This window comes from Alligator mississippiensis, chromosome 3 (genome assembly GCF_030867095.1).
Source record: "Alligator mississippiensis isolate rAllMis1 chromosome 3, rAllMis1, whole genome shotgun sequence".
Taxonomy (NCBI): Eukaryota; Metazoa; Chordata; order Crocodylia; family Alligatoridae; genus Alligator; species Alligator mississippiensis.
In genome coordinates, this window is record NC_081826.1 from 228,940,161 (window position 1) to 228,952,104 (window position 11,944).

At 41.6% G+C, this 11,944-nt stretch overlaps 1 protein-coding gene across 1 annotated transcript in view; it reads left to right on the plus strand.

The window, feature by feature from the left end:
* LOC132249570 (transmembrane protein 232-like) overlaps positions 1 to 11,722 on the plus strand; it is a 48,534-nt gene extending 36,812 nt beyond the window's left edge. The window contains exons 4-5 of the mRNA XM_059724953.1: positions 10,281 to 10,528; positions 11,185 to 11,722. Coding sequence (XP_059580936.1) covers positions 10,281 to 10,528; positions 11,185 to 11,317 — 381 coding nt within the window. The 3' untranslated portion in view covers positions 11,318 to 11,722. The remainder of the gene's footprint in view (positions 1 to 10,280; positions 10,529 to 11,184) is intronic.
* The last annotated feature ends 222 nt before the right edge of the window (positions 11,723 to 11,944 follow it).

An 11,944-nucleotide genomic window follows, 5' to 3' on the forward strand; every position in this document is an offset into this window, starting at 1 on the left:
GGCAGAAGCCCAGGGCTGCTCAGAAGCTTCTCCGACTGGGCTCAGTGTGCTGAGGAGGGACTGGCGTGGCACGAGAGTGCTTCAGCGTGCGGCTAGCTGGCAGGCAGCCCCCACACTGAAGTACCTTCATGCCCCAGCCATCTGGGCAGTATCTACATGAGCAGTATTCTGCACAAAAAAACTCCAGAGCAGGCTAGTATTTACAAGTATTAGCTGGCTCCAGAGTTATAAGTTTTGTGTGACCTAATAGGGATGTATGTATAGATGCGGAGACATTTACTGAGGAGCTAATTAGACAGTTCTGCAGTAAATATCTCATGTGATGCACCCACATGGCTGTAGTTTACACTGGTTTTATGCCCTGACATAGATTACATCAGGATCTGGAGCAGTCATCTAGTAATAGCTGCTTGCTGTTAGTGTAATTATTAATCATAAATGACTACCATCTGGGCTGGATTCACTTTTTTGTGGGCCCTAAGCAAGCAAACTTGTGGGCCCCTACTCTCTCTCTATATATAAATTCACATAGGCACATGGGTGGGCTCGGGGAAGAGTTAGATTAAGCCGGGTGCTGCCTCTGAGCTGGGGCAGGCCATGGCCTACTAGCCACCCACTTGGGGGGCCCCACCACCGTGGAGTGAAACAGTGGGGTCCCCCACAGCCCAGGGTCCTAGGCATGTGCCTAGCTTGCCTATGTGTTAATCCATCCCTGGCTACCATGGTTTGGAAACAGTCAGACAACATCTAAATTAGTGTACCTTAAAAAAGGGTAATTTAACTACAGATTTTTTCTGGACTGACTTTACCCTAGATTCAGGACAGTTACACCAGTATAAGTGTTTATGTTATCTGACTACTTTTTTATGTACTCTGGGTTATTATACTGGTATAAATGTGTCATGTACCCAGGTCCTGAAGCTCATATCATCATTATTCATTATCACAAGGCAGGGGGACTCAGCTGTGTCCATCTCCCACTTTCTTCAGACTTGCCTGAACCACTCTGCATTATCCAACACACACACAGGGCTGGAACAAAGACTGGGTTTGAGTAAAAGCACTGGGGCAGAGGAACATGTACATCAAAATGCTCATTCTTATTGTTCTGAGTCCATTAACAATTAAAGAAGATTCAAGCCCAGGGGAGAGGGACCACAGCAGCCTAACTCAAAGAGAGCAATCATGCAAGGGAATACTAAGTTTAGAGAGAAAAGTTAAAGAGCAAAGTTAAAGACCCCCTGTATGTGGGGAGCATAGGTCTCCTACAGATCCCTAGTGATAATCTAGGGATATCCCCATCTTAGAGTAGGCCTCACAAGTGCCCCCCATGCGCAGCAAAATACCTACCACCAAACAGGTGGATCTAAAATTTTGAAAAGGGCAGAGGGGTGCAGATGGTGAGGTGCATCATCACATATAAAACAACACATTTTTTTCTCCAGTTAAAAATAAACTAGAAGATTTATTTATATGTTAGGGTTCTAGAGCTGTACTATTCAATTTAAGATTGAAGCAAAAACAAATACAACTTGGAATGAGTTAAAAATAATCTTCAGGGCTGTGAAATAGGAGATTAATTACCAGGAACAGCCAAAAGACAACAGAATTGCAGAACAAAGAATAGATTTATTGGTAAAACACCAAAACCATTAAAAAGGAGAGGGGTAGTTAACACCTGTGGAATGAAGAGTTTAAAAGGGATTAGGTAGATTACAATGAGCCATGAAGTCAATTGACTCCCTCAGCCCTGCCTGACTAGAAATGTCATTGCCACTGCCACTTTCAGGCTGTTGGTTTCAAACTTTGGGTGGACCAGGAATCATGTGGTACAACTGTACCAGTGCACCTCCCCCAGATCTGCCCTGGTACTACCACTCCGCTTTCCTTGCATGGTATCTGCATGAAGGTATGAGATTTCCATGCAATGTCCTCACAAAATTCCAGGGGGGTGGGAAATCTCAATCCACATGCCTATATAACAACATCTGCATTTAAGTACACTACTAAAAAGGGGTTTTTTTCTTTATAAGATCCCTGATGTTCAAGCTGGCAAAATACTGAAATTGGTTAGAGGGGCAACAGCAATTTAATCAGTCCATGAAAGGTGAAAGAGCTGAAAATACAGCTGCTTAACTCAATGCACAGAAAGCACCTCCTGAACGTTCCTGAACTTGCACTCAGCATGGGTGTTTACAATATTTTAATGGATTATTTCCTCCCAGCATGTGGAAATGTACATCTTTGTCTGACACCTCAGTAAAAAGCAATGTAACTTTTCAGTGGTCTGACCACCGCAACCATATGCAAAAGACTGAGAGCTGCTATGCATATTTTTAGAGCTAGGAAAGACAGTAGGCAATGAGATTAAGTTACCCCAAGTAATTAGATTTTGTAGATATTAAGTCATGATCATATCCTGAGCTACTTTGATTAATGAAACAGGTTTTTCCTCTGAAAAAAGATGCTGCCCTATCTTATCATGCCACCCCTTTTTTCATTCTCCCTTCTAGTTGATACTTCTCATTTCTTTCTATCATATAAACAGCAACCTAACAAATACACTGTTTAGTAATATTGTATTCTCCCCCCCCTCCACCCCACCGGGGCCACCCAAAGACCAAGAAGAATTGACTCACAAGTGAAGAGCCTACCTGATGTAGGGTTTACTCCAAGGGCTCCATTTTCCTCTTTGTAACTTGCAGAGTAGGGTGGCAACTTATAAGCTAACTCATTCAGAAAGGCATGAGCTTTTGTAGGCTACAGCCTACTTCATCCAATTACTTGCTAGGGTGTGTATCTTTTACTTCCACTGGTGAGGACTTATTCACATGAGTAGCTCCTCAAAGAAGTGGCAAAGGGACCAATGAAATAGCGAAGCCAATGGAAACTCTCCAAGGTCTCACAGTAGCAGCTAGAACCACAAAGCACCAGACGGAACCCACACTGAGAGCTAGATTTAGTGCAAAGACTGTGGTATAGTTTATACACCAGGACAGGAATGTCTTGAGAGAATGTTATATGCTAGCAATGTTACTAAATTCTTTTTTTCACCTTTAATCCATGTAGGACAGCTGGGGATGGCAGTGTAGAAGGAATCCTACCTGCACACTGGAGGAAATGGCAGCTTGCCATCTGGCTGTGGGTGACCTTGGCAGAAGTGCATAGAGCTGCCATCCTTATTTTCCTCCTGAGATGATGTGTCACCATATAAACCTATCTTTTGTTAAGTTGGGTTTACTCTTACGAGCTCACCAGTTTCCCTTAATAAGTGGGTAGCTAGCTATGATTTCTCCAGGCAGTTAGCTGTGTTAGACTGGAGTCAGGCAGAAGGCAGGGTATAGTTGTACTTTCTAGACTAACTCAATCAGAGATGTATAGTATAAGCTTCTGTAAACTTCAGCTCATTTCTTCAGTTGCTGTGAAAGGACATGCACAGAGCAGTGTATAAAATGGAAAAAGTGATTTAAATACAAAGACAGGGAAAGGAAGGAGAAATTGGAGAGGAAAGAAAGGAGAAGGGAGAGCCAGACGGTGCTGATGGAGGCAAACAAGCAGTAAACCAATAGGAATGAAGAGGGCGTGTTTACATGAAATGCTTTACTTGAGGTTAGACCTAATTATTACACGCTAAGCCTCACCATCTACACAGGAGATACATACTGTTCAGTAACTTGCTCTAATCTTAATTTGCTTGATTACTTACTACACAGTAGCACACGTGTAGACGTCAGACTAGTGCAAATATGCTCCTGGTCAGCCGGGCAGCAGGGGGTGAGAGATTGCTTCCTGGCCCTGGGAGCTGCCTGTGCTAGGGCAGGCTCCACCACCAGGGCCCAGGCATTAGGGAGCTTCCAGCCCCACTCCAGTAGTGGGCCCCGGCTGCTAGGAGCAGCAAATCTGCTCCTGTGTCCCTGCATATGTAGATGCATGCTTGGGAGAGCTTACTCTAGAGTACTTTACTCTAGAGTAAACTGTTCCTGGATTATTTGTATGTGTAGCTGTGCCCAGTGGTCACAAAAATTAATCAAGGTAATGAGATAAGAATCCATAGTCTTCTTTAGATCATACTTACCACAATTCAGTCTGTGGATGATTTCTTGTTCCGCAGTTTTGTGTGAAAGACTGTTTTTAACATTTTGCTGTCTAAGAGCTGCTACCCTGAGTCAACCATGGAGTGTCCAGAGAGGATAAAGTGTTCTGTTGGAACTGTATGTCCTTCTGGAACTGATGTCAGATTGGTGTTTGTTCATTCTTACACATAAGGATCACCCCATCTGTCCAACGTAGACAGCAGATGGACATGATAAGCAGGTGATGGCATATATGACATGAGAAGAGTTGCAAGTGAATGAACTTCTGATATTATAATCTGCATTATTTGGTCCAGAGATGAAGTGGTCTATATTAATGAAGGGACACATCTGACATCTAGGTCTGTTGCAATGTCTAGTGCCTTGGTGAGAATAGGAGTTAAGTAGCTTGTTGCTTGAGAGATGCTGTTTGAGGTTTGGGGGCTACAAACCTGCAAACCAAGTTTGCCCCTCATGGCTACCTTGAGACAGTTGTCCTTTTCCAGGAGGGGTTGGAGGTCATTATTGATGTCTCCAAAGGTGCTGAAGCTGGGGCTGTAGGTGACAACCAAAGGAATTCTGTTGTCCTTGCCCCGGAAAACAGAAACTCCATTCTATACACTGCTCTGTTCCTGTCCTTTCACAGCATCTGATGGAGTGAGCTTGGGCTCACAAAAGCATACACTATACATCTCTGATTTAGTTATTCCAGAAAGTGCAAATGTACCCTGCCTTCTCTCTAAATTGACCATGGCTTTTTTGTGTGGTCAGTAATATTCTGAGAATTAGTGTTGAAGAAAAAAGGGCAGCTGATATGAAGCAGTCCCTGGCTGTAATCACTCACAAAGTATCCCTAATACTAATCCAAGCTAACTCGGGTATGAGAAGAAATAGAGCTGACTTAGTTCAGTGCTGCTATGTACCTAAAATCCCATTTCTCAGTAGGGCTAATTACACTGGGTGGAATACTGTGCTGATACAGGTATAATTCTTCTGGTACCAAAGTTGTCTGGGGTACCTCCATACAACACCATACCATAGAGGCACTGTATATGTGACTTATTTGTACCTCAGCAACCTTTTATTACTGACATCAGTGGTTGATTGATTGGTGCAAACTATGAAAAATTTGGCCCCATAGGGTTCCCTGCCTTATAGGTTTGGGCTTGCCACATGCCCATAACAAGCTTTCAGATTCATGGCAGCAGAACTGGTATCATAAGTTAAAGGTATGGGCTTGCTAACAAGACTCAAGAGTGAGTATTGGACCTGGGAGTCCAAAAAAAAAGATAAGTATGCATTTTTAAAAAGAAAAGGGAAAAGAGCAGAGTCCTAAATGCTGAGAACTTAATCTGATAAATCTATCAAACAGACTAAATTGTGGCCCTAATGTCTGAGAGGAAAATAGGAAATTGCCACAAACACACATTCACATAATAAGCAAATGTTAATGGATGTGCTTTGTTTGTGATAGTTCCTGAGAGATTTGCAATGAGCAAGGCTTTTCTGTATGGGCAATTCCACAGCATATGCTGGCACATCTAGGAAGAGTCATCATGTCTAAGTACTTTCTACCATCTGCTAGGAGAAGTGAAAGATTAAAAAATGTTCTCTCTCACTCCTCTCCCCCTCCTTTTCGCTTGCTTACCCTGCTCTTATACATTTATATACGCAACTATGACTACATTCTTATTCATTTTGACCTATAAGGCTAAATGCTATGTTCTTCATATGTCATATAGTCCTCTCTTATAGGTTTCTCTTACATTTATTTTCTGTAGAACTAAATTATAATAATGGGTATAGAATGAAAATACGAATGAGTAACTTTTCTGACTGACATAAAGCCAGCCTCATGGATGTGTTGCCTTACATTCGTATTTCCTTTGTACTTCAAGAGAAGAAACTGCTGTTTACCACAGGCTGGGCAAGGAGGGGCATCAAACTAGCCAATAAAAAAAATGTGGAACATTGGGATACCTGAATTTCTGCCACTCTCCAGAGCCTAGGTGTCTGAGGCAGGCATCTCTAGCTACTTGGGAGCCAAATCCTGGACTCTTCTGAAGGGAGGTGCCTGCAAATGCTCTTTGAAAGAATTAAACAGGGCTCAGTATTTTTAAAGATGTGGCCAGAAGTGGTGGAGTCCCCCAATTTTTATATAATAGTCTAGTGGCTACAACACTTTCCCATGAAGCATGAGTCCTGGATTTGAGATCCTCCCTACCCTAAGAGACATTTCAATCACAGGTGACTAGTAAGGGGGATATGGGAGGGGGGGCACATGCCCCCCCTGAGATTGGCCTCCAACTTGGCATTGCTCAGGATGGAGCAGTTTTTTGCTGTGCTGGCTGGCGGTGGGGGGGGAGCACTAAGCCATGGCACAGAAGTATAGGAGTGTATATGGGGCTTTTGGCCCACCCCGGGCCTGCCCACAAAGTGTGCTCCCCCCAAGACTCAGGAGGCACCCCTGAGAGAGGAGCATGGCTCCAAAACCTGGTAATGAGGGCATTCAGTTGGGAGGGCAGGAGTTGTGGGCTCCAGTCCCCTTTCCCAAGATTGTTTCTGTTCTTTTATTTTGATTTTATCTATTAGATTTGTATCTGCCCTATCCAAAAGGCTCAGAGTGGCTTACAATAAACAAACAACTCAGAGACAACCCAAACAAACCCTCCCCATCACTCCAGCTATGCCTCCCAGCTGCCACTCGCATCTGAATGCATGCAGTCTTTTTCTGTCTTTCCCCACACTCCCACCCCACTACCGCACTTCAATCCCACGGAAGATGCCCTTACCTTCTACCAATGTCCCCTCCCAGCCCATACGCCCTGTCCTACAGAGCAGCTGTGGCTGTCACCCTCTCCTCAAAATGCACACCTAACTCCTTCAAATACAGTACTACATTTCAAAAGAATCCTAACAAAAAAGTAGAACAAAAAGAAAGACCCTTGGTCCTTGCCTCGGTCATCACCAAAGGACACACTTAAGCATTTGTAATTGAATGACGGGTTAATGTAAAATGCATAAAAAGTCCTGGGAGCAGATACCAGAACCTAGGGCTCCAGTTCGGGATTCTCTCAGACTGAAGACAGCCCAGAACCCTGGTCTCTTACTACCTGAATGATAACTCTAACCACTAGCCACTTCTGTAAAAGATGGGTGGTGGTACAACCATGACCAACTCCTGCTCCTTATTTATGTTTTAAAAAGAAAGTAACTACAACTATTTTTGGGGAGGGCCTGATCTTGCTGGTATGCATTAGGTGTGTGTAACAGGGTGGGGTACCTGGGGGGTGGCCATGTTACCCCCAGGTCCTTAACCATGCCAGTCTTGCCCTACAAGCACCCTCTTTCTTTCCTGCCACGTCTTGATGGTATGATGAATATAGGGAAGCTGCCCTAGAGCTTTAGTTTTGGACACAGTCAGGCTAGATCCTATTAACCCTGTTATTTCTAAACCCCCTGATGTCCCGCTTCACTGTGGATAGTTCCCAAGTCTCTCAGCCTTATGGGCCATATGCATGGCTCCAACCACCCCTTTACCATGCCCCAAGCCTCACAGATGACATAGGCATTGTCTTGCCTACGACTCTTATTAATTTGGCTCCTTGTCCTTGTCGGGCTCTCACAGCCCTGTCTCTGCACCCTCTCTGGCACTGGGCTCTCCGCAGCCCTGTCTCAAGTGCTGCGCCCTCACTGGCACTGAGCTCTCTGCAGCCCCGTCTCAGTGCCGTGCCCTCTCTGGCTCTGGGCTCACAGGCCTGTCTCAAGTGCTGCGCCCTCTCTGCTCTAAGAGGAGCAGGCACCTTAGTGCCCTGCTACAGTGTGCTTTGATGATGTCTATCAGTTCAGGTCCCTTGTAGATCTTAAAAAGTTTAGGTAGGATCTGAGCTTAGGCACCTCCAGGGTTTAGTGGGCACTGCGTGGGGTTTTGAATTGCAGCTTTGGATTTAGGCACCTCTAGTATTATAAGTCCTGTTTTAGACATCTAACTCCTATTTTGGGCTTGGCCCCAAGTCCTCTGTGAATGAACAAGGAATTTATAGTGGGCCTGCTTGCTATAAATTTGGATCTGGAGGAAGCCACCTTTTCCATACACCAAAAAAAAATTAAATTACAAGTAAGAATAGAAGAGAACAAGTTCTCTGTTCACCAGTTAAAGGAGCTTTCTTTGTATTTGTTTTAGGTTCAAGATTCTCTTATGAAGAGACAAGGATACCATAAAACAGGGGTGGTCCCTGCAGGCTGGAAGAGGGGTGTGGGGCCAGTCTCTGGGCCCAGCCCCTTGGGCTGATCTAGGCTCACCCTGGACTGGCTATGTGGGCTGCTTGCGGTATGTGCACCGGATCTAGCCCCACTTGCCACATGCATCACATATGGCTAATCTGGTATGGGTGGAACATGTAGCACCTGCCACAGACTAGCCCCATGTCATATGCAGTCTGCAGTCTATGGCTCTGTGCACCACATGGGACCAGAGCCAGGGCTAGCACATCCTGCATGCAACAGGAAGCATTGTGGCCTGGATGATATGGCTTCATAGACTGTATCTTTGGCACCTCTACTATAAAACATTTGAGAGAAAAATATTGCAACACTGCAACATTTTCCCCTCTATTATGGTAAAAAGGTGAAAATAATTTAAATTAAATTTTATACACACAATCGGATGTGCAGAAGAGCCATGTAAGCTGAGCCTCATGGAATATATTCTTACAGCTGAGTCATAAACCCCTAAAAACTAGGATGTATAATGAAAATGCTGACACATCTGTAACTGTACAGTGACACTAGTAGAAGCTTCTATAACAACAATTAAAATGCTTACAAACTGCAGCAAACTGTGGGAACAAGATGTACAGTTACTAACTTTCTTAATTGACCAAATGTACCTACATAATGATATTAATAAACATGTTACCCAAAAGCAAGTCCCAGTAATGTTAAGGAGTATGATTGACATTCAAATACAAAAAAGCTTTCCCCATTCCATCTGTTTACCGTTACAAGGATTGACAGGCAAGTAAAATCAAATCTGACTGACTGGTAAAAGGCTGCATAAAGATTTGTAATATTCAGAAAATAGTTTGTCATTGGTATTTTCAAGAAAAATTGACAGGATATGACATCCTATTTACTTTCAAGGAAGAGCAATTATATTGTAAACATAAAAAGTGGCTGATTATAACATTACATGAGATTTGAAGCCAGCAGCTTCAATTACTATAGCCAGATTCTGGCCAAGAATAATATGCCTTATGGGTGCTTCATCTGATGTTTTTGCTTAGAGAAGAAAAGTAATTAAAAAATAGGCAAGGACATCATCACCAAAGTGAATAGAAATAGAAACATGTTACTAGTGGGTTTGTTTGTACTGTGAGAATATACATATAAATAAGAAAGAAGACCTATATTTAAAAAAAAAAAAAAGCCTGAGTTTGTAATTTAACTCTTTAACAGCTAATGTCTGTCCTCTTGGATTGAGGGACAATTCCAAACATTTAATCAAAAAGGCTATAATTTATTTTTGTGTGTGCCAATATACATTTGATCAATGTCCCATTTAAATAAATTTTCAGTCTGGTCTCTGAAATTTTTCATGTGCTTTTATGTGCACATATAAACCCATTTTAGCAATCATTATGAACGAGCATTTTAGAGTTGCAAATCACATACTCAAACCTTTTACTTTATTTGTGTACAAAACTGCCTTTTTTCATACTCTGATGGTTGGACAAGCAAGCTTGCATATGCATCTTGAAGCTATACTTCAAACCATGGCTCTAAATTTTATAAAAGACCTCTTTATAAGACTGGTAACTTATTCAAAATGTCTTCACAAGCATGTGTAGTAGATTTTCACCACTGGGGAGAAACATACAAATAAAAACCCTGTTTATTTATTAGAACTGAGAGATGCTATTCATATGTCCAAAACATTAAAAACAAAGATATTATTTCACTTTTATCATTTTGTTCTATCAATTTAAGCAAATAATCAGGAGTGTACTTTTCCCTTACATGTAGTGAGTCTAGCAGAAGCAGTGAATCAAAGTGAGCCATGGAAAACAGAATTGAACACTACATGCTTTATTTATAATTCTGTCTGCAGATGGATTATAGCTCTGATCATTTTTGTCATTGGCTTGGTTTAAGAAGTTTATTCTGGTATATGTCATTCTTTTTTTTTTTCCACTTTTCATTCAATAGGATGAGGCAAAGGCTCTAGCAAACCCTTTAATTAGTTCAAGTGGAAAAGCACCATCAGCTCCCAGAACCATAATCTCCTTCCACTGTATAGGCGGGCGAATTGCCAGTGCAATGTGCCAGTTCTTTTTACCACCCATTGGCCCCAACATCCCTCTGTCAAACAAACCTGTAAAGAAGCAACCTTCACCACAACATCAAGACTCAAAGCAGACCCATATGGAAAAAAAACCTGCACATCCTTCTTTAAGGTAATAGTCTTTTCTGTCGTGGCACATGTATATGTTCCACTTTTCCTCCATTTATAAAAATGAGGCAGAGATCCCAAGTTAATATTATTTATAATTTACAACAATACCTGCCCCTTGAATCTGGCATCTGAAAACGTTCGGCAAAATAGTTAATCTTTCTGGATAAGGTCTAATGTTTATGATGAAACACTTATATGCTTTGCATTTAGACAGTCTTGTCTGCATGTCATCTCAGTCTGATGCTTTATCAAGTCTAAAGCAAGTGCTTAAATAAGGAAAACATCTTGCCCAAGATTAAGGGCTTTCTGAATTTATTTTGAGTAGGGTGCTTTAGCAGTGCTGTTTTCAAGAAGGTAACCGGTAATCAAGGTAAAATGAGATCACTCAATATCGTACACTGGGTTTAAATGAAGTCTTTATTGCCCAATTTTGCAGTCATGCCACATACAAAAGTAACTTCAGGGAACTCAGTTTTATTAGTGCACATGCATTTTATTCCAGAGGGCAAATAAGAAGTTTGAAATTTCAACTACACATTACAAAGACATCATACTCAGGCAAAATACTGACCATTTGCCTAATCCTGGAACTAGTCATTACTTGTTATGCTAACTTTATGTTCCACTGAGTCTTTTGATGTTCTTTTTGTACAACAGGTCTGCAGAATGGTGCCCAGGAATGTCAGTTAAATCTTTTATACTCCACACTTTTGTTTTGTCTCTTCTCTGTGGTGTAGTTCTTAATTCTTCAGCTGTCCCTATAATTCTTAGTGTAAATGGACAGTGGTAGATAAGTCTTGTGGAATTGATAGAAATTAACAGAACTGTTTACACAAATTCATGCACAAATGGATATGCCTACCTACAAAACTTGTGTACAAATGTTCAGAGGTAAGTAGGAAATTATTATTGTTCATTGTATTATTTTCTTTGAAAGGGGAAGAAAAATCACATGTAACACTCATTCTGACTTTTGAATACAAATGAAATGTTGACTAGATATTCAAACCAATTTTGCCTGCCATACTTGATTTTGCTATGTATCTTTCAGTTGCCGTAGTACACTAACTTAGTTAATAATAGTAAAATCTCCTGAAGATGAAAGGCATTGTATAATTGTTGCTGTTGTATAATTAAGAAGTTGCTTTCATTTTGTAGTGCCCCATTTTCCTTAAAATAAAAAGCACACCCACAAGGTGCTCCTGCTGTGTATTTTCTATGCCATTTTTTTATGGTCAATATAAAACATCACTTCCTGATTTGGAAAAATCAAGTATCTAAACGACTTAAAATCAAACTCTTATGGTAAAGTTCATACTATAATATGACCAGAGGACTTCATTATTTATTTTTTTTCCCTCAGCTACAAACAATCATGACAATTTATACTTCTCTTCAGGGATGGGAAGTTCTTACA